Source organism: Megalobrama amblycephala, linkage group LG17, assembly GCF_018812025.1.
Source record: "Megalobrama amblycephala isolate DHTTF-2021 linkage group LG17, ASM1881202v1, whole genome shotgun sequence".
Lineage (NCBI taxonomy): Eukaryota > Metazoa > Chordata > Actinopteri > Cypriniformes > Xenocyprididae > Megalobrama > Megalobrama amblycephala.
In genome coordinates this window covers 11,362,465-11,385,281 of record NC_063060.1, presented here as the reverse complement: position 1 = coordinate 11,385,281, position 22,817 = coordinate 11,362,465, and the positions used below count along the sequence as shown (strand labels likewise).

The window sequence follows — 22,817 nt, the reverse complement described above, 5'->3', positions numbered from 1 at the left end:
TACAGGTGTTTTTTTTTACAGGAGCATGAACAAATGAATTTTTCAAGAGTGACACTTAAACATGCTCTCATATTCACACACTATAAACAGTACTGCACATTCATTCCATCTCTGATATGTGAATTTGATCATTGTCAAATTCATCTTCTCTTCATACATAAAGCTGCCAAAAAAGTTTCAAAATCATCAAGAGACCTAACATGGTTAATGAAAACCCATTTCATAACTGCACCTGGAAACTTGTTTTAACAGAGCAGCTCCTGTAAACCAATTTACTGAAAAATTTCGGCTTTATTTTTGACAAAACCAATTAGAGATGCTAATTTGTTGAACAAAACTGTATTGATCATTGCATATTTTGAACGTTCAAAATAGTTTAATATAGACCAAGGGTCAAGTCCTGTAAATTTCATTAGAGTAAGCCTAAATCAAGCCAGATTTAAACTCGACAGCAGAAACAGATTCTGCGCAAACTGAGCTTTTCTGCAGAGCAAAAGTTGCCAAGGTTTTTGAGCTCATATAATAAAAGCCCTTCTTTATTTAGCGTAAGAGATTTTATAGAAACTCCGAATTTTTAGACTAAATTGCTTCAATTTTAATATTTTAAACTTGCTCTTATGATCCGATTCAAAATCCCTTTCAAGAATTTAGACAAATGTACAAATCAAACATAAAAAAAAAATGTTTTTTCTCTCTCACACACACAGAAACACAAAGCGTCAAATACTCGTGAGGTTTTCTTGGAAGGAGGCAGAGCGTGTGTTCAGAGAAGAGTCTGTAAGCTCACTTTGACACTCTGTGAGTAGCATCCATTTGTTTAAAAAATCCTAAAATGTTACATAAACTCCAGCTTTCAGAGTTAAAAGCACTGGTGGCGTTTACCCAGATACTCACATCTCCGTCCTATCAGAAGAGTTCAAACTGGCAGCGGACAGCTATTCCTACGAGGAGCTCGGGCAGTGGGAGCAGTGGTGAGCGGGTTATTTCACAAGCGATTGTCGACACCTGCAGTATTCTTCAACTGATTGACTTGTTCTGCGATATCACATTGTAGATTATACAATCAGTGTGAGCCCACCCACAATTCCCATCATTTAAAACACATCATATTTTATTAGGTTGAGTAATGTAACAGGTCCAGTGTAAACTCCAGTGCATAGAGATCAGGCTTTCACTGGGCTTTACACCCAGTAGTCGATGGCTTCTGGTGCCCTCCAGCCTTTTATTGGCCATTCTTTAAAAAAAAAAAAAAAACAGCCAATACTGACTCGCTTGGAGAAAACATCCAATAACTGCTTTGCAGTGTCTCATTTTGGTGTGGGCATTAGTAGAGATTCTAGAGGACTGTATTTGCCACATAAACGCCTCTTGTTTAAAGAAAAATTTGGAAAGAAGAGGGAAAGATGATACGACCAATGGCACTGGCTTGCTTTCTCTCCTCTCATCGCTGTGACCTGTTGTGTTTTCCTCTTCTGCTGCAGTCATTTAGTATTTTGGCACTTTTTTTTCTTTCAGTCATGTTGTTGTAAAGGTAGAAAATGCAGTTTGTGTGTGTGTTTGCATATAGTTGTGTTGGAAAGAGAGTTTCAGACTGTAAGAATGTGTAATAATGAGCATGTGTACCATATATTTGTGTCACGGAAGTGCTTTTTTGTGAGGAAAAGTGTGTTGGTCTCACACATGAGTCTGCATTCTCTGCGTGTGTCTCTGAGAGTATTCTGTGTGCGGGGTCGAATATGGAAATTGGGTGGAGCTGGGGTATTTTTTCTACATTAGTGTCTTGACTTGTCCCCACCCCTTGTCCCGTAGGATATATTTCATAGGCTGGTCCTGCCTCCAAAGTTGGAGCAAAGCCTAACCTGTATTGAGGTGTCGTTGAATAAGCGTAGCTGTCAAAAGCCAGCGGATTGGTTGATTCCAGCAGGCCACGGTCTCCAGAATAGTCTGTGGTCTTGGAGACAGTTTCAGTTTGTGACGCCCTGGCAATGGTGTTAAAATGGGCGTATGTGTTGTGAGCCATTCGGAAAGCGGGCCGGGGCTCATAACGGTAGGAGCAGGGTGAATGTTGGCCACGGGGCCGCCGGCTGATGCTGAAACTGAAGCAGGATTTGGTGGCCGGAATTCCTGGTACAGCAGGGAGCGGGTAGAGGCACGGACCTCGTCATGTGTCGTAGCTCGAACATTGTAGTAGCCGTTGGTGGGGTCCTGAAATGAAAAATTTATAATATTTCACTGTGAAGCACTAGTTAGGGTATGTGTCAGGTTTATATACACTGTATAGTTGTGTGGAAACCTCTGTGTATAGACACTACAGTTAAAATTTTTTAAACGTTTTTGAAAGAAGTCTCTTCTGCTCACTAAGGCTGCATTTATTTGATCAAAAATACAGTAAAAACAGTAATACAGTGAAATATTACCATTTAAAATAACTTTTTTCTTATTGAATATATTTTAAAAGGTAATTTATTCCTGTGATGGCCAAGCTGAATTTTCAGCATCATTAATCCAGTGTCCAGTGTCACAGGAGGGAGAGAGGGAGACAGAGGGAAAAAACTAAACCATCAAACAACAAAACACACACACAGAGAGAGGGAGGAAAACAGGATATCAGCTTTATCAGAATTGGTGAAGAACAGATGTCCTTTAGTTTGTGGTGGCAAGAAAGTCTTTCTCCATCAGTCAATCTTTTTATTCAGTTGTGGATCAAATTAAGCAGAAATGGCCCAGCAGTCCTAAACTCCTCAATTAAGTACAGATTTCATATACTGCTACAGTTCAAAAGTTTGAGTTCAGTAAGATAGTTTTATTGAATAAAAAAATTTAATTCAGCAAGAATGCATTAAATTAATCAATTTATTATAAAACAATTAATGTTACAAAAGGTTTATATTTCAAATAAATTCTATTCTTTTGAACTTTCTATTCATCAAAGAATATATCAGTTTCCACAAAAATATATTAAGCAGCACAACTGTTTTCAACATTGATAATAATAATAATAATAATAAATGTTGAATCATCATATTAGAATGATTTCTGAAGGATCATGTGACACTGAAGACTGGAGTAATGATGCTGAAAATTTAGCCATCACAAGAATAAATTGAATTTTAAAATATATTCAAATGGAAAACTATTATTTTAAATTGCTTGAAAATTTCACAATATTATAATACATTATTTTTACATAATATTTTACTGTTTTACTTTTAGTGAACATTGTAGGGAAAACACCCTAGGAAGTAAAATTAGCTCTAATGAAATATTTATAGGGAATTATAAAGAGTTGTTTAGATTACGACCGAGCAACTGAGTCGTCCAGCGTTCATTTGCTCGAGCCGTAATAAGCTCTTGTATCGTGAAAACACTGATTAGAGCACGGTAACTTTTTAAGATCACAGTTTAAGACATTAAATCATAGAAGCACATATTACAAGACACTTTCTTTTAAAATCTATAAAAGACTTTATTTATTCTAACACAAGCTAATCTACCACGAACACACACATACATACATACATACATTCATACGCGTTGCAGTACACTGTAAAAAAAAAATCCTGTTGTTTCTACGGAAAAATACCGGCAGCTGTGGTTACCAGAACAATACTGTAAAAATGACATCAAACCGTAAACATACTTACGGAGTTACATGTGAATTTTACATTTTAAATATGTATATTTAACATTGGATTTCAGTACACTGTAAAAAAAAATCCCAGTAAAATTTACGGTAAAATAACATATTTCATTAACTGATATAATGTTAATTTACCAACCTAATGAAGTACTAATATCTGTTTTGTATCTTTATAATACACTGACAGTCACTAAACCCAGTGGTGATAAGAGTCACATGATGAATCAAAGTTCATCACAAGCAGCTTTTCCACAAGTTGAGAAGGACAACACTAACATATAGAAGGTGCACACAGTGTCATTCACACACACACTAAACACCATCATGGTAACACGCATGACATTTTAAAAATGCAATAAACATTAATTTAACAATATTAGATGTAACATAAAACCCTAATGTACATAACTGATTAGAAAAAAATGAGAAAAACTAAGAAGAAACAGAGTTATTTCAACAAAAATATATCAAATGTGAAGTGTCACGCAGGGAATTGTGGGAATGTCAATTTACGTTTTTTCACTGTAAATTTTACAATGAATTGTTATTTTTCACTTTCAAAAACTGTGAATTTAACGGTATTTTACCGTAAAATTACATTAAATGTACCGTTAGATCTATTACAGTTATTCACCGTATATAGTACGGAAACTTTCTGTAAACCAATTAACAGTTTTTCACCGCAGCATTTTTACAGTCTTTTACTGTTAAAATCACGGTAATTTTTTACAGTGTAAGACAGGAAGTGAGAGAGAAAGAGTTTAGGAGAGAGAGAGAGAGAGAGAGAGAGAGAGAGAGAGAGAGAGAGTGTGATATGATGAATTCCTAGCAAAGTTATGCTTTTCAGAAGATCTGACCTGAACGAACCATGAATCATTAAATGCACCAGTTCAGTTTTAATCTGGAGGTACTTGCTTGCGTCGACTTTGAATGTGAATATCCCTCGTTGGCGTGTAGAGAAGAGTTTTCCAAGTCGATGAGTTGTCGCAGGGTATTCAAGGTCCGTGTTGTGTTCGGTAGAACCCAATCACGTTTGAGCTTGCTGAAAAATTAAAGGGAAGTCTCTTTGTCGCTGGAGTTAAAGTTGAAGCGGCAGAAGTCGTTGGTTGAACTTTGTGCGAAACTTAGAACACGAGACTTTCAACGGAAAAGAAAATTAAAGAAAGAAAAGAAAAGTGAGTGGAAGTTGGATGGCTTGAAATGAGCGGCTTGTCTGTTCTTCTTGTTACTCCATTGTTCTTGGTACTCTGGTCATGGCTGACCGGTTCTTTCTTCTGTTGCTCTGTTTTTCTTGACCAGAACTAACCCACTCCTTGTTCACTATCTTGCAATATGATCATTTAAACTTAGTTGTTTGTCACACCTCTGAGGAGTCTTGGCCAATCCGACATTGTCCTGTTTCAAGAGGGCCTTCCTCTGCCCCCAATAAAACATAAGTGTTACATCCCGGTCTGTCTCTGCTTTAGCAGAGTGCCATTTTAACATAATTTCTATTAACTGGAATATGATACATTTTAAACAGATTTCATTCAAGCCATGATTTAAGATGAAAAGAAATAAATCAAGTCCAAATAAGGCATACTTTCAGTCATTCAGTCAAGAGTTAACATATTTACATGAATTGTGAGTGTTCTAAAGCCTAACTGTTTACAGGTAGTACTTGTGGACACATAATGCAAAATGTATGTAGTTAAAAGATGTTTGATAAGTCCATTAAAATTGTTGGAACAATTTCGAAGCAGTTTTATTTGTAGAACAGTCTCTGTTGAGTTTTCTGTGAGGTTAGGTCTTTTAGAGAACAAATGGGGCCTGCATTGTTTCCTGTTTCTTTGATCTGGGTGATCAAAGAATCTTATCTTCCTGGTGACCATTTGGTTTGTCACTCCTCCTGCTATCAGGAGCATGGGGTGTCATAAAATTAATCCGCCTGGGTTTACTCCGCAGACGAGCTGGAGTCGGAACTTGATTCTGAATTAGGATTATGTTTAAAAGAATCATCTGAATGATTCAATTGTCTGGTTCGTCCACAGTTCCTACAACATGAAGCAGGATTTTAAGCCAATGAGATTTAACTGTGGGCGGTGCTAACCATACAAGTGCCAATCAAAATGTCTTGTCATGCTTCTCTATTGCTGGTTAGGATAAAACATAATGATGCCATGTTTGCATCGATGTGAAGTAACCAAACTCTGTCGCTCACAACAACTTATTTTTAGAAGCAATTTAGAAGAATTTATTTGATTATATATTATAGCAACAAAATAGTATGTCAGACTTAGTTTAAATGGTGTTAAATCACACAGCCTGACAGTCTAGTTTATGCTATAGATACTCACAGAATACATAGCCTTTACCATTCGCGTGGCTGTGGAAGCGCTGGCTGCCTCTTCCTCAAGACTGTGAGTCTCCTTGTTGACTGTTTCCACCTTAATGTCTGGCTTCAGCGTCACTCCACGACAACCTGGAAACATAATAGATCACTGACACAATGCCTTGCATCATGTTTCATCAATGAAATGATGTAATGCTTCTATTAAATCACAGTAGTTAATAGGCATTGGTCTGAAAGCCTGTACAGAACAGTTACTTTTGTTACTTTTGTCAAATGCTCAATACTGAATTGTGTCTGGATGTTTGACTTTTAGGTCAAACATAAATTTAAAGAAGTTTATAAACTATTTTCATAAATATAAATGCATATGAATATAAATACTTTCCAACTCAAATATCTCACTTTTAATATCTCAGGGAAGTATGTGCATTATTCATTGTCATGACTATAATTTATAATGAAAAAAAAAAAAGGCACAATAAAAAAAAAAGAATGGTATAGACTTCTTTTTGAAAATAATACATAAATATATGTATTTATTGTTACATGGTTTACAAATATAATTTCTCATAATTATTTTCCCTTTGATTTCAGGGTGAAATATGACCAAGACATGTTCTTGACAGGCCTTTTTTCCTTTTCTTTTTTCTTTTTCTTCTGTTTTCTAGCCACATGGGGGCACCAAACTACAACCAAGCATCATCTACTAATTTGACTTCCAGAGCTTTGCCTTTAATGCACATGAAGATTTATTTTCTTGGAATCTGAACCCCAGTGATAAATTGGACAAATTTATCACAAACAAATGAACATGAAACACAGATGCACACACACAGAGCCACACACACATATACACAGTGTACTCACTGCCTTTGCGCTGTCGATACAGATAGAATATCAGAGCAAACAGGAGGAGCAGAAGCAAAATGGAAGATCCAACAGATCCACCTGCTATCACACCTACAGGCACTATATCTGAGAGAGAGAGACAGGTATAAAACATACAGACACTTTACCTGAGAGAGAGAGAGAGAGAGAGAGAGATTAACACACCTTTATTAATTATACAACATCAAATACAAAACAAAAACACTATCACATAAAATTTAGTTTACTCCAATTCCTCAACAAAGTGCAATGCATCATTTTCAATCCAGCACAACATTCTTCCTACATTCCAAACCTCTTCAAAATTTTCCAATTTCCTCATATGAGAATAGAAAATAAAATCATGTTTTATTCGTGCTTTTATAAGCCCCTTGAATAACAATTCAACATTCTTACTACTGCCAGCAATTTTATATTTCCTACTAATATAAACTGCCATCTTAGCTTGACCTAAGATAAAATTTAACAACCGTCCTTTCTTATTTTTCCTTTTACAATATTTAAAACCAAAAATAAACACAATCATTGTAAACATTTCATTAACATTAGCAAACAAAATCTCCAATAAACCAAACCAAGGTCTTAATCTCTCACAGTACATAAAACAATGAAAAATAGTTTCTCTTTCACCACAAAAAGGACATTTGTCTTGCACATTTGGATTCAATACTGAAATAAAAGCATTTATAGCAACAATTCCATGTAAAATCACAGAGCAGGGTCAGCGCATGCTGAGGCGTACAGTGCGCAGAAGTCACCAACTTTCTGCAGAGTCAATACATACAGACCTCCAAACTTCGTGTGGCCTTCAGATTACCTCAAGAACAGTGCGTAGAGAGCTTCGTGAAAAAAGCACGCTGCCACTGGACTCTAGAGCAGTGGAGACTTGCTCTCTGGAGTGATGAATCGTGCTTCTCTGTCTGGCAATCCAATGGACGAGTCTGGGTTTGGCGGTTGCCAGGAGAACGGTACTTGCCTGACTGCATTGTGCCAAGTGTAAAGTTTAGTGGAGGGGGGATTATGGTGTGGGGTTGTTTTTCAGGGGTTGGGCTTGGCCCCTTAGTTCCAGTGAAAGGAACTCTTAATGCTTCAGCATACCAAGACATTTTGGACAATTTCATGCTCCCAACTTTGTGGGAACAGTTTGGAACCTTCCTGTTCCAACATGACTGCGCACCAGTGCACAAAGCAAGGTCCATAAAGACATGGATGAGTGAGTTTGGTGTGGAGGAACTTGACTGGCCTGCACAGTCCTGACCTCAACCCGATAGAATACCTTTGGGATGAATTAGAGCGGAGACTGCAAGCCAGTCCTTCTCGTCCAATATCAGTGCCTGACCTCACAAATGCACTTCTAGAAGAATGCTCAAAAATTCCCATAAACACACTCCTAAACCTTGTGGAAAGCCTTCCCAGAAGAGTTGAAGCTGTTATAGCTGCGAAGGGTGGGCCAACTCTATATTAAACCCTACGGATTAAGAATGGGATGTCATTAAAGTTCATGTGCACGTAAAGGCAGGCGTCCCAAAACTTTTGGCAATATAGTGTATATATGTATTTCAAGCTTTGGCAATATTGTATTATTTACAGTGTTACTATCTGAGGGATGCATGAAATGTATTGTCTGCTGTTAATCATAGCATACTACATGTGCTGTCTTTAGACAGTCATGAATAACCTGTAATTAAAGCTGCATGTATGTACAGAACTGTATAGAGTGGAATTTCAACTCACGTTTTTGTCCGGTGGAGGGGTGCTGGCTATGTAGCACTTGATTTCCCCCTTCTCTCCTCTTACGGCATACTGGATTGGCTCACTCGAGATGATTGGAGGACTTGGACAGCCAATCACATCATAACAGCCAATCACATCATCATATCATGCTTTTCATATTTTAGCAGACTTGTGCAAGCATTCAAAGAGATTGTTTATGTTATCTAGAATCATAAACAAAAGTCTATAGGTATCTTGCGCTAAGTGGGAAATTTTATGGAATTGCAGGTTCACCCATGTGAATATTTGCAATGATGAATTTTTGTGTAGCTAAATGTATGTTACTGACCATTGACTGTGAGCGTGACCTCTGTGTACAGACAGTGTATTAGCTATTTTATTTTTTAGAGGTGAGTGCACTCTGTAGTAGTGTTGTCACGATACTGGAATTTCCAGCTACTTCGATAAGATACCTTGAAAAATATTGATATTTGATACCATTTTTGATACCATTTTTGAAAACTGCCATTTATACTGCCATACAAATTATTCCATCATTTTTTGATAATTTTGGTAATTTTGTTGTAATAGCTTACACACAGAACAGGATGGATTTATTTGAATCGTTGAACTACATTTACAAACAAACAAACAAACAAACAAACAAAAAACAAGTAAACAGTCAGTAATAAAATAAGAATGAATAAACAAATGGCAAATGATAGAACAAATAAAAAATATAATAGAATAGAGACAAATGAAATAAACATGGCTTTAATTTTTCAGGTGGGTCTAACAGTAGTATTCAGGTAAGAAATGCTACAGAAATTAAAGTAATCAAATGTAAAATAACACTGGAGAGTTTTAATTATAAAAATTAAATACAGATTTATATTTACAATTAATGTTACAAGTTATTCAGTCAAGAGCAACAAGAGATTTGTTTGCCTTTTGTTCTTTGATGAACCTGTTAGCATTCCACTGTACTGTACCACCTGTGGTACAAATACCATTAAAAAAGAGACCTTAGGAATGCTAAGGGGTTAACATGAAAGCAGCAGGTTTATTAGCTTTTGCACGGATCCAATATTCTGTTACACAACATGCGTTTTCTATTTACGTTCTATTTACATTTCAAAACTTACTGTATTTGCCTGAATACTCAGCAAGACAGGCATTTTTTACATAATTTTGTAAGTATTTGACAGTTTAAAGGGGGACTCAGTAGTAATTTAAAAACACTGTTTGGAGGTTAGTCGGGTCGATACCAACAACAAACATCTAACCAATCAGCATTATGGGGCGTATGACTGTCGAGGAGAGAGAACGAGCAAGAGGGAAATTTGAAAATAAGAAAGAAAAAAAAGACAAATGGGACAATACAAAAAAGCTCAAAAGAATATCGCTGGAATGAAGGTTTATGCCTGGGCAAAACGCTTTAGGACCCATGTTAATATTAGAAAAGCTTTCCAGCGCTGGATAGAGCTAAGATGCCCAGACTGTTCGTCCTCTGGGAAAGTGAATATCGATGGTATCGCGGTGTCCTTCAGAATGGTTCTCTTCATTGCAAGGATATTTGGTTCGTAGTTCTCGTGCTTGAAATGGAGACTACATATTCTGCGTTTTTTTAGGTTTTCTATAACGGTGTCATCTCCTAACTTCGGGTGTTTGATGGCCCGCAGCCACTGTTTACATCGCTCCAAATCTTTAACTTAATCGGAAAATGATGGAAACTTACCTGTCCTTTCCTGGTTTTGGGTGTACATCCAGGTACAAAGCAATTTAGCACCATTTCGCTGTAAATGTATGAACTAACTCACGATTTATAGAATTAATATGTAACAAAGCAAGCCTAGTTGTTTGAATTTTCCTGGTAATGCCGCCTGTAACCGATAGGCGTGGTTTGGGCGTGGCCTCGCAATGGCAGCAAAACAAGTGCATTCTGGGAGTTGTTGTCTTTCATCCACATTAGTCAAAAATACATTTTCTGCCTTTTCTCAGTCTAGAAAGCTCCAAATTCAAAAATAATTTCACATTTCTACTACATTTTAAATACACATTCATCTTTCCAGGGGTGAAGTACCCCTTTAACTACAACAATTACGAAGACGATTAAAAACAACAACAAAAAAACAAAAAAACAAACAAACAGAAGTTACAAAAAAATACAATAAATATATAATGAACTAAAATCAAAATTACTTGAAAAACAAAAACATAACATAAAATTTTCTTAAATATAATAACCATAATTGAAATTTTGCACATTGGCATCAGAATAATTTTAATCTGCTTTTTAAGAAACGTGTGTTGTCTAGATATGGAAATGCCAAATCAGAACTGAAAAATACTTTGTGCCTTTACTTTTTGTTTTAAATTATATTAAATTATATTTAAATTTGGGACTGAAATAAAAAAAAAACATAATTTGCACTGCTTAGCACTGGCAAAAACATACACTACCATTCAAAAGTTTGGGGTCAGTAAGATTTTTTAATGTTTTAAAAGAAGTATCTTCTGCTCACCAAGCCTGCATTTATTTGATTAAAAATACAAACAAAAACAGTAATATTGTGAAATATTTTTCCAATTGAAAACAGCTGTTTTCTATGTCAATATATAAAGTGTAATTTATTCCTGTGATCAAAACTGAATTTTCAGCATCATTACTTCAGTCTTCAGTGTCACATGATCCTTCAGAAATCAATCTAATATGATGATCTGATGCTCAAGAAACATTTATGATTATTATCAATGTTGAAAACGGTTGTGTACTAAATTTTTTCAAAATTCTTCGATGAATAGAAAGTTCAAAAGAACAGTATTTATTTAAAATATAATATTTTCTAACATTATAATTGTCTTTACTGTAACTTTTGATCAGTTTAACTAAAATTCTTAGTGTCCCCAAACTTTTGAACGGTAGTGTTTAATGTTACAAAAGATTTAGATTTCAGACAAATGCTGTTCTTTTGAACTTTCTATTCATCATAGCATCATGAAATAAAAATGTAAATAACTGTTTTCAACATTGATAATAATCATAAATGTTTCTTGAGCATCAAATCATCATGTTTGATTGGTTTCTGAAGGATCATGTGACACTGAAGACTTGAGTAATGATGCTGAAAATTCAGCTTTGATCACAGGAATAAATTACACTTTACAGTATATTGACATAGAAAACAGCTGTTTTAAATTGGAATAGTATTTCTCAATATTACTGTTTTTGTTTGTATTTTTAATCAAATAAATGCAGGCTTGGTGAGCAGAAGATACTTCTTTTAAAACATTAAAAAATCTTACTGACCCCAAACTTTTGAACGGTAGTGTATGGTCTAACATACACCCATAAAAGACATGTATGGTAGATCATTGAACTGACCGACTGAAATACTCACAGTGAACGTCCACCAATATACTGACGTTAGTGCTGCCCACTGCATTAAAGACATGCATTGATATTTAGATATTATGTGCCAGGTTTATACAACGAGTTATATTTTTATTCACTCACAACCACAACCAAAATTGATAACATTAACTTTTTTATTCATCTCTTTTTTTATTATTGTTATTATACACCATCTATCCCAATTGGGACATTTAGAACAACAACAACAACAACAAAAAAATTACAGTTTTTTTAAATGAATAAAAATAGTATTTATAGTAAAAATAGTTTGTAGTATTTCCAGAGTATTTCAACTGGAACTGGCAAAGTTTACAAATATTAATAATATTATTATATTGAAATAACGTGGGATTTCTTTGCCTACCCATCTGCTTTCAGAAATACAAAATGTTTCCAAACCCATGATTTGCGTCCTACAGCAGGCACAAACTTTCCTGCATCTTAGTGATGGGTCGTTCTTTTACGTGAACGTCGGGAGCCGGCTCACATATCTGAAGAGCCGACTCTATTTTTAAAAACAAAGCCTATAGAAATTCAATCATTATGTAATGAATGATTTAAATTTTATTTAAAACAATAGACTAATAATTCAAAGAATAACACAAAAATATATAATTATATAAGCCTAGGCGCACACACTAGTGATGGGCATTCCGGCTCTTTCGTGAGCCGGCTCGTTTGAAGAGCCGGCTCGTTTCGTGAGCCGGCTCTTTAAATAATAAACTATGATTTTGACTATGATAGGTGTGAAAACAGTTCTAATTAAATTATTAAATGAAATCATACTCGCAATGTCTCACAGTTTCACAAATTGTTTTCACACCTATCATAGTCCAAGACATAGTTAAAACATTTATTATTTAAAGAGCCGGCTCTTTTCAGTGAGCTGAGTCAAACGAGCCGGCTCACAAAAAAGAGCCGGAATGCCCATCACTACTGCATCTGTCTTTTCGCTGCTACAACCGCTTTGTTGCTCCATCGCATTCGCAATCTGACATGCAGGCAGACTGTATGGTGAGAAAACGAAAATGCGCGCTTTGGCGGAAATGCGGACGTCACGGTGAGGTTGTGGAGGGTGTCAAAATAAAGGTACCTCATATCGATATTATAAATGTGGCATCGATGCATCGTATCGTTAGACGTTTCCCAGCAAGCAATTTTATGTCTATTAGACGTCTAATAGCCGTCAAAACATAGCCCGGCCGTCTAGGCTAAAACAAGGCAAAATTTGGGCTGTCAGTGAAAATCTAATAGACGTCTAACCATAACCCAAAAATAGACTAGTCATCAATTAGACGACTATTAGACGACTAACGTACATATACTGTATATGTCTAATAGACGGTGAATAAGGATCTAGGCTAAAATAAGGCTGAATTTGGGCTGTCATTGAAAATCTAATAGACATCTAACCATAACCCAAGAGTAGACTAGTCATCAATTAGACGACTATTAGACAACTACATATTTATGTCTAATAGACGGTTAATACGGGTCTAGGCTAAAATAAGGCAAAATTGGGGCTGTCAGTGAAAATCTAATAGACGTCTAACTATAACCTAAAAATAGACTAGTCATCAATTACACTACTAATGAATGATTACATCTATACATGCAATAGACAACTAAATAATGACTAAAGGATTCTTTTCACTTAAATATAACAGGTTCTCATAAATGACAATCCGTCCAAACAAATTAAATATAAAAGGTTTTATTTAGAAAAAGAACTCAAGATAATGCACAATGATAAAAAAAAAAAAAATTTACAAATACAATACAATTAAACATTAAAAGAAAATTACAACGTGTAACAATAAAAATAAAAAACATTGAAAAAAAAAGTTAAATAAAAAATGTTAACAATATTTTTTTGGTTTATAAAACAACCTGATTAATTTTCAGTTCCATAAATTCCATGTTTTATGTAAAGCACTTTGAATTACCTTGAACATTGTTGTTGAAATGTGCTATACAAAATAAACTTGCCTTGCCAAATCAAAAACTCAAAATCAAAAATGATCAAAAGATTAAAAGATATACAAGGCTTCCATAACAAATAATAGTATGGTGCACAGGTTTCATGTTTACCCCCTTGTATTTAGATAATTACAAAGTTTTAGGGCACAAGGAAACACTACATGTGCATGTATGTTAATCTAACCACGTTTTACTCTGAGTCTGCACTGTTACCCGCTAAAATGTCACGGTTCCTACACATAATGTACATAAATAATAAACACATGTCAAAATGAAAAACATAGATACTTACAAGACCAAAAGCAGGAAAGAATTTGCTTTAACATTTGCTGTTGCTTGCTCTCCGTCTCCAACAGTTGTAAAATGCGGAAATGTTTATCGCGAGATCTGGCAACAGTGATCGAGAGCTAACGTTCAAGTCTCGCGTTGCCAGTGGTCATGTCTCAGTAGAGCCACAGTTGCCATCTAGCGGTTGAGAATTGTAAATTTTTATTTAACTTAAAATTAAATACAGTCATATATGTGTGTGGTATATAATTATAATTAGAAGAACTCGATGCTGCAACAGAAACTATTGGCTCTCTCTTTTCCAGCACATTAGATGCAGTCGCTCCTTTACGTCTAAAGAAGATTAAGGAAACTAATCCAACGCCGTGGTATGATGAGCACACTCGGGCTCTAAAACGAGCTGTGAGAAAAGCTGAACGTAGTTGGAAGAAAACAAAACTAGAAGTTTTTCGCCTTTCGAGGAAAGAAAAAATGATTGAGTACAGAACGGCTATAAGAAATGCTAGATCTACTTATTTTTCAAATCTCTTAATAGAAAACAAACATAATCCTAGGTATTTATTTGACACAGTGGCTAAATTAACTAGAAACAGAGATTCAACTGCTGACGTTTCCAAAGAGCACAGCAGTAATGACTTTATGAACTTCTTTACTTGCAAGATTGACAATATTAGAGAGAAAATTATAAACATGCAACCGTCTACAGTTTCGCTTCAGACAGTGCACTGTAGTGTCCCTGAGGTAAAACTAGAATCATTCGCCGCTATAGGAGAGGAAGAATTATCTAAACGTATCAAATCATCAAAATCAACAACATGTATGTTAGACCCAATGCCGACTAAACTACTGAAAGAAATGCTTCCAGAGGTCGTAGGTCCACTTCTTGATATAATTAATTCATCTTTAACACTAGGATACGTGCCAAAAACTTTTAAGCAGGCCATTATTAAACCTCTTATTAAAAAACCTCAACTAGATCCGAGAGATTTAGTAAATTACAGGCCAATCTCGAATCTACCTTTTCTGTCAAAGATACTAGAAAAGGCAGTTTCAACACAATTGTGCTCCTTTTTAGAAAGAAATGGAATCTGTGAGGATTTCCAGTCAGGATTTAGACCATACCATAGCACTGAGACTGCTCTCGTTAGAGTTACAAACGATCTACTCTTATCATCCGATCGTGGCTGTATTTCTCTATTAGTGTTATTAGATCTCAGTGCTGCTTTTGACACTATCGATCACAACATTCTTTTAAAAAGACTTGAAAACTATATTGGCATTAGTGGAATTGCTTTGGCATGGTTCAAATCTTACTTATCTGACCGTTATCAGTCTGTAGTAGTTAATGAAGAGATGTCGTATCGATCACAAGTTCAATATGGAGTACCACAAGGCTCAGTACTAGGACCGTTGCTTTTCACTCTGTACATGCTGCCCTTAGGAGAGATAATTAGGAAGCATGGTGTTAGTTTTCACTGCTACGCTGACGATACTCAGCTCTATATTTCCTCGCGCCCTGACGAAACCTACAAATTCACAAAACTAACAGAATGCATAGCTGACATTAAAAACTGGATGACAAGAAATTTCTTATTATTAAATTCAGAAAAAACTGATATCCTAATCTTTGGACCAAAAACTTCCTCACGAAAAAACCTTGAATACTCTCTAACACTTGACGGGTGCTCCATTAAATCTTCGTCCTCAGTTAGGAACCTGGGTGTGCTCTTTGATACCAATCTTTCATTTGAAAGTCATGTTTCTAGTATCTGTAAAACCGCCTTCTTCCATCTAAAAAATATATCTAAATTACGTCATATGCTCTCAATGACAAATGCGGAACAGTTGGTTCATGCATTCATGACCTCAAGACTAGATTACTGTAACGCTCTTCTGGGTGGTTGTTCTGCTCGGCTTTTAAACAGACTACAGTTGGTCCAAAATGCGGCAGCTAGAGTTCTTACTAGAACCAGAAAGTATGACCATATTAGCCCAGTTCTGTCAACATTACATTGGCTCCCTATTAAACATCGTATAGATTTTAAAATCTTGCTACTTACTTATAAAGCTCTAAATGGTTTAGCTCCCCAATATCTAACCGAGCTCTTGGTGCATTATAGTCCTTCACGTCTATTGCGATCTCAGAATTCAGGCCAGTTGATAATACCCAGAATATCAAAATCAACTGAAGGCGTCAGATCCTTTTCCTATTTAGCACCTAAACTCTGGAACAATCTTCCTAGCATTGTTCGGGAAGCAGACACACTCTGTCAGTTTAAATCTAGACTAAAAACACATCTCTTTGCTCTTGCATACACATAACACATTATCAATACATTAACATTTTTCAAATCCGTTAAAGGATTGTTACGCTGCAATAATTAGGTCGGCCGGAACCGAGAACATTTCCTATAACACTAGATATACCTGTACATCAGAATAAGAATGGCATCTACGCTAATATCAGTCTCTCTGCTTATCCTGAGGTTTGCCGGGTGCTGGATCCAGGCCGTATCCAGATCAGATGGAGAACCTGAGTCTGGACCTGACTACAACGTAGCCCAGGAGACAATGGGCCTACAGATCCAGTTCTGGCTGCATCTATAATTCAGATTTTTAATCTCCATATCCGCTTACATATATTTATATATAATCTATTTTTAATCTCTATAATAAAAATGTATAATTCAGATTTTGATCTCCATATCCATTTACATATATATCTTCCAAGGGTTTTTTTCCCTCCTAGGACTTTTTTCCCAGTGTTAGCACGCTGGGTTTTTCTCCTAGGGGGTTTTTTCCACCCCTGGGAGTCAGCCGACATTGGCTTAATGTAGCACCATCTTGTATATGTTACATATTACCACGCTTGCTTGTACAGCTTATTTTTAACCACTTCTCTTTTTTCTGTGCTTCTAATATGTAAAGCTGCTTTGAAACAATTACCAATTGTAAAAAGCGCTATATAAATAAATTTGACTTGACTTGACTATAATTAATATATGTCTTGGCTATACCCTGATATATATATATATATATATATATATATATATATATATATATATATATATATATGATATCGTAGAATGTAGGATTGTGTGACAGCAAAAATATGCTGTTTCAAATATATACTTGCATATAAATGTATATTATACTTGCATATAAATGTTAAATGCAAGTATATCAAGAATCCCACAAGCTTTGTGGTCGAAAATGACTTAACACTATTTTGGTTACACTCATTGCTGGTCTGAATCAGGGCTATAGCCAAGCCGTAAAAACTAGACTATAAATTGCCTCGATTTCGCCGGGTGGACTAAGAGCAGCCTATCCAATTCAGAGCTAAATTGTGACTACATATAGACCATGTCATGAAATGCCACTTAAATCTTGTAGAAATCATTGACATTGCGAACATGATGGGATATCAACCATCTCAAGCACTTCCTGTCCAAAAACTACAATAAATCAGGATTGACTATAGGTGGGCTACAAATAGCCGGTCTGACTACGAGCTAAATTGTGGCTACGCACAGCCTACACAATATAACATGTCAAAGATGTGAAACCAAACACCTTGTAATCACTGTTGACTTCACTTATATGATGCAATATCATACAACTCGCAAGTTATTTTGGCAAAAACGACATGTAACCAAATGAAAGATTATTTTGGCTAAAAGTGGGTTACACATAGCCGGACTATATCGGGTCTATAGTTAACCGAGACGGTGAAATGACAGCTATTGCTTGCTGGGTTGATCGATGCATCGATCCATATCGATGTATCGTTACACCCCTATAAAATATTGTTAATAATATAGGTTGTTTTATAGGTTTATAGAGTCAAATTGACAGTGGTTTAACTTGTTTTATTAACAAAGTTTGTTTGTAACATTTAGAATGTTTATAAAGAAACTGAACTGAAATGATCTACCCAATAATCTCGAGAGAAGGCCTAAACTCAAAGCTGACTCACCTACGGTTTCTCAACAGTTTTTCGCATCTCTCCACCACCACATTTTACAGGTTTGGAAAAAAATATGATCATTTTGTGTGAACTATCCCTAGTATAAATGTTTCTACTAATATTTAACCTTAGTGCACTGATAGCTGCATTAATATTAACCATATAAACAACAAACAGCGAGAAAAAAAAAAAAAAAAACTATTAAATTTTTTAAATAATCATTTATTTAATTTTTTTTTATTATTAGTGATGCACCAATTTTGAATATGCCAATAGAAGCAAATTGGCTGATTCTGATAATAGTTGCAGATTTTTTTTCAAGCAAATTTATTTGTTGTTTATTTGTTCAAAAAATATGTGTAGCTCTTTGTTATTAGAGGCAAACACTGGATTTTTATCACAATCCCAACAAAGATGTTACGAACATGAGCATGATCAGTTGTTTTTCATTTAAATTACTGTATAATTTCAAGATTAACAGCAAAAACAGCATGGTCTGATTTTAGCTTTGTGAAATTATGCTGCATAACAAAACGCAATCAGCAGAATGAAATGCAGATGAAATGCAGATTCACTCTTGACAGTAGGTGGCGCTTATGGAAGAGCAGTGATAGAGCGTTTCCATGGTTACCACTATATACAAAGCAGCGCTGCGCTGGAGATGAGAGGAAAAGCCATCAAAACTTTTCTGAAGACAGTTCCCTTCAGAGATACATTCATATCAAACCCAATTTAATATTTATATTATTCTTCCTATATTTTGCGAACAGTGAGCTTGCGCATGGTGCAGCATTTTCTCTGCTGGTGCGTCTGTTCTCCTCTTTGTGTCAGCGCCTGCCTGTGTTAACGTCCTGTTGACAGGCTTAGTAAATATTTCCTGACATTTTGGGAAATTATTAGAAAGCAGTTTGTTTGCAAGCCAGGAATAAAGATAGACCAAAAAAAAAAAAACTTTGGATTTATGACCAGTGGACTACTGCATCACTATTTTGATACATCTGTACCATGGTACTGTACCATGCACAAGCTCACAAAGACCTATTTTTGATCATGAACTCGCGTACGCGCCATATATTTGGAATGAATTATTAAGATTTAAAGTTTGTCTGTAAAGTACACCAAGAAATTGGCTTTATAAAACATTATTTAACGTATGATTAAGTGGATGTTTATTCTATGAGGATTTTGTGTTATTTTTCAAAGACCTAATAAATTCTTATAAATATTAAACGTAGGCTATGATAACCATACAACGTACTAGTAAATAGGAAAATAAGGAGTAAATGAGGAAAATAACATTTTCGAAGACCAAGAGCTTAGGCCGATGTGCATTATGCCTAGCTGTTTTCCCGTCCTTTTTTTTTTTTTTTTTTTTTTGCGTGCGATTGCATGTCTGCCATCTCAAGGTTGCTATCTGAGGCTGCGCACATAAACAGAGTCGGAGAATCATCAACAATTGGCTCGTTGGTTAAAAATCCTCAAACAGCTTACGTTAATAGCCTATTAAATTAAATAAATGACATTAAAATTCAAAGTATCACTTTGGTAATCTAAAATACTTTTTGAATAACTGTAATTTGATTACCATCTATTTAAAATGTAACTGTAACAAAATAGTTACTCAAAACTCCAGTAGGGGTAAAATCTTTGCGTGGCAGGGGCAGCTGCCACTGAGACCTGTCACTCGACCTGTCACCGCTATGTGCGCCTGTCACTCGACCTGCCACCGCTGCCACTCGACCTGTCACCAGCTAATGTGCGCCTGTCACTCGACCTGCCACTGATAAACGCGCCTGTCTCTCGATCTGCCACCGCTGCCACTCGACCTGTCACAGATAAACGCGCCTGTCACTCGACCTGCCACTGATAAACGCGCCTGTCTCTCGACCTGCCACTGATAAACGCGCCTGTCTCTCGATCTGCCACCGCTGCCACTCGACCTGTCACAGATAAACGCGCCTGTCTCTCGACCTGCCACGGCTTTACGCGCCTGTCACTCGACCTGCCACTGATAAACGCGCCTGTCTCTCGATCTACCACCGCTGCCACTCGACCTGTCACAGATAAACGCGCCTGTCACTCGACCTGCCACGGATATACGCGCCTGTCACTCGACCTGACACTGATAAACGCGCCTGTCTCTCGATCTACCACCGCTGCCACTCGACCTGTCACAGATAAACGCGCCTGTCTCTCGACCTGCCACGGCTTTACGCGCCTGCCACTCAACCTGCCACTGATAAACGCGCCTGTCTCTCGATCTACCACCGCTGCCACTCGACCTGCCACGGATATACGCGCCTGTCACTCGAGCTGACACTGATAAACGCGCCTGTCTCTCGATCTACCACCGCTGCCACTCGACCTGTCACAGATAAACGCGCCTGTCTCTCGACCTGCCACGGCTTTACGCGCCTGCCACTCAACCTGCCACTGATAAACGCGCCTGTCTCTCGATCTACCACCGCTGCCACTCGACCTGCCACGGATATACGCGCCTGTCACTCGAGCTGACACTGATAAACGCGCCTGTCTCTCGATCTACCACCGCTGCCACTCGACCTGTCACAGATAAACGCGCCTGTCTCTCGACCTGCCACTGATAAACGCGCCTGTCTCTCGATTTACCACCGCTGCCACTCGACCTGTCACAGATAAACGCGCCTGCCACTCGACCTGCCACGGCTATACGCGCCCTGCCCCGCTTTCAGCCACGGCTATTCGCGCCTGCCCCGCGACCTGCCACGGCTATACGCGCCTGTCACTCGACCTGCCACGGCTATACGCGCCTGCCCCGCGACCTGCCACGGCTATACGCGCCTGTGACTCGACCTGCCACGGCTATACGCGCCTGCCCCGCGACCTGCCACGGCTATACGTGCCTGTGACTCGACCTGCCACGGCTATACGTGCCTGTGACTCGACCTGCCACGGATATACGCGCCTGTCACTCGACCTGCCACGGCTATACGCGCCTTCCCCTTAAATAATATATTTATTAATATATTTCACTACAGATTACACTCGACCTGTCACAGATAAACGCGCCTGCCACGGCTATACGGGCCTGCCCCGCGTTCTGCCACGGCTATTCGCGCCTGCCCCGCGACCTGCCACGGCTATACGCGCCTGTCACTCGACCTGCCACGGTTATACCCGGCTGCCCCGCGACCTGCCACGGCTATACGTGCCTGTGACTCGACCTGCCACGGATATACGCGCCTGTCACTCGACCTGCCACGGCTATACGCGCCTTCCCCGTAAATAATATATTTATTAATATATTTCACTACAGATTACACTCGACCTGTCACAGATAAACGCGCCTGCCACGGCTATACGCGCCTGTCACTCGACCTGCCACGGTTATACCCGGCTGCCCTGCGACCTGCCACGGCTATTCGCGCCTGTCACTCGACCTGTCACGGATACCCTGGAGAAAAAAAAAATACACTTCTAATATACTTAAAGTGCTCTATTTTCGCGCACTAATTTAGTACTTAACATAGGCTACTAAAAATTCTTCTTTAGTACTTCTTAAGATAATCTTAAAAGCATCTAAGTCCACTCAAGTGTGCTATTTTGAGACACCATGAACTAGAGACTGACCACAAGAAAAATAATGGATATATACCGTTATCAGCATATTATGTTGAAATTCATCTCTGAGAGAAAATGGTCTGATAATGCAGCGTCAGACAGCTCCGTCACTTTTTACTTTCACTTTGAATAGCCCATAGCGACCAAGCTTTCACCGGCATAACTCTTGCGCAAAGCTTGCACGTTGCTTCTTGTGTGATATCCATTGGCTCCGCGTTTTGGTTTAAAACGGAAAGATTTACAATATTGTGACGTATCTCTCTTTTTAAAAATTCATTTATGGTTAATGCACGCTCGAGAAGTCGATTGTTTCCGACAGCGCCGACTTGAAGTAGTCGATCTCTCGACTACTCGACTAGTCTATGCAAGCCCTAAGTGGTAACCGGGGCACAGATGTAACACTGTGTTATGGATTTGAGTATATTGAAAATTATGTTACGTTACTCTGTGCGTTCGGCCGGTGGCTGTTATGAGACACTCGTTTGAGACACTGCAGTAAGATAGATCGATTTAAGACTATCATATTAAATGTTGGATGGCTTGTGTTGATAAATGGCATGCAATTAATTTTAAAACGTATTGTATGATAGAAAATTCTGTATTAGCCTACTGTTACTATAAATAAAGCTGCATCTGATTATGCTATGTTAGCTACTTGACAAAATAGTGTTTTTCTCTGAGGCATGGTAAAGCATGGTACTCGCAAAAAAATAAAGAAAATTAGATTTATTTTAAACAATAAGACTAAACGTGTTGAGCTATATAACAATAATTAGTTTTCTGTCTATAAAGGGTTAAAAGTGTGTTCTGAATGAATCCTATGATCTATCAAAAAGGGGTTAAAACCTTTCTAACGAGAAAGGCCACAGCAAGACCTCTCCTTTATGCATGAATGTAACCAGGTGAGGTCCTCAATATAGTAGGTGGCGGTATGCACCTTTAACGATGGTCTGTAACCCGCCATAAATCCAGAAGAAGAAGAAGAAGAAGA

General features: G+C 37.4%; 1 protein-coding gene across 2 annotated transcripts; it reads right to left on the bottom strand.

Annotated features, from left to right (window-relative positions):
• Window positions 1–129: 129 nt before the first annotated feature.
• Window positions 130–7,641, bottom strand: LOC125250281 (kin of IRRE-like protein 1). 2 transcript variants are annotated; one of them, XM_048162774.1, is made up of 3 exons: window positions 6,840–7,641; window positions 5,977–6,101; window positions 130–2,205 (listed from the first exon to the last, which is right to left on the bottom strand). In XM_048162774.1, exons 1-3 carry the CDS (start codon window positions 6,973–6,975, stop codon window positions 1,855–1,857), a joined length of 612 nt encoding a protein of 203 aa, XP_048018731.1. In that variant the 5' UTR covers window positions 6,976–7,641; the 3' UTR covers window positions 130–1,854. The 2 variants fall into 2 exon arrangements, with proteins under 2 accessions (XP_048018731.1, XP_048018732.1); XM_048162775.1 differs by having other exon boundaries at window positions 5,995–6,101.
• Between the last annotated feature and the right edge of the window lie 15,176 nt (window positions 7,642–22,817).

Excerpts from the sequence above, each read along its gene's own strand:
- LOC125250281 (XM_048162774.1), bottom strand. The coding sequence starts at position 6,975 with ATGTTTTATACCTGTCTCTCTCTCTCAGATATAGTGCCTGTAGGTGTG. Across the intron at positions 6,102-6,839 it reads GTATCGACAGCGCAAAGGCA|GTTGTCGTGGAGTGACGCTG; the intron begins GTGAGTACACTG and ends TTATGTTTCCAG. Across the intron at positions 2,206-5,976 it reads TGGTAAAGGCTATGTATTCT|GACCCCACCAACGGCTACTA; the intron begins GTGAGTATCTAT and ends TTTTCATTTCAG.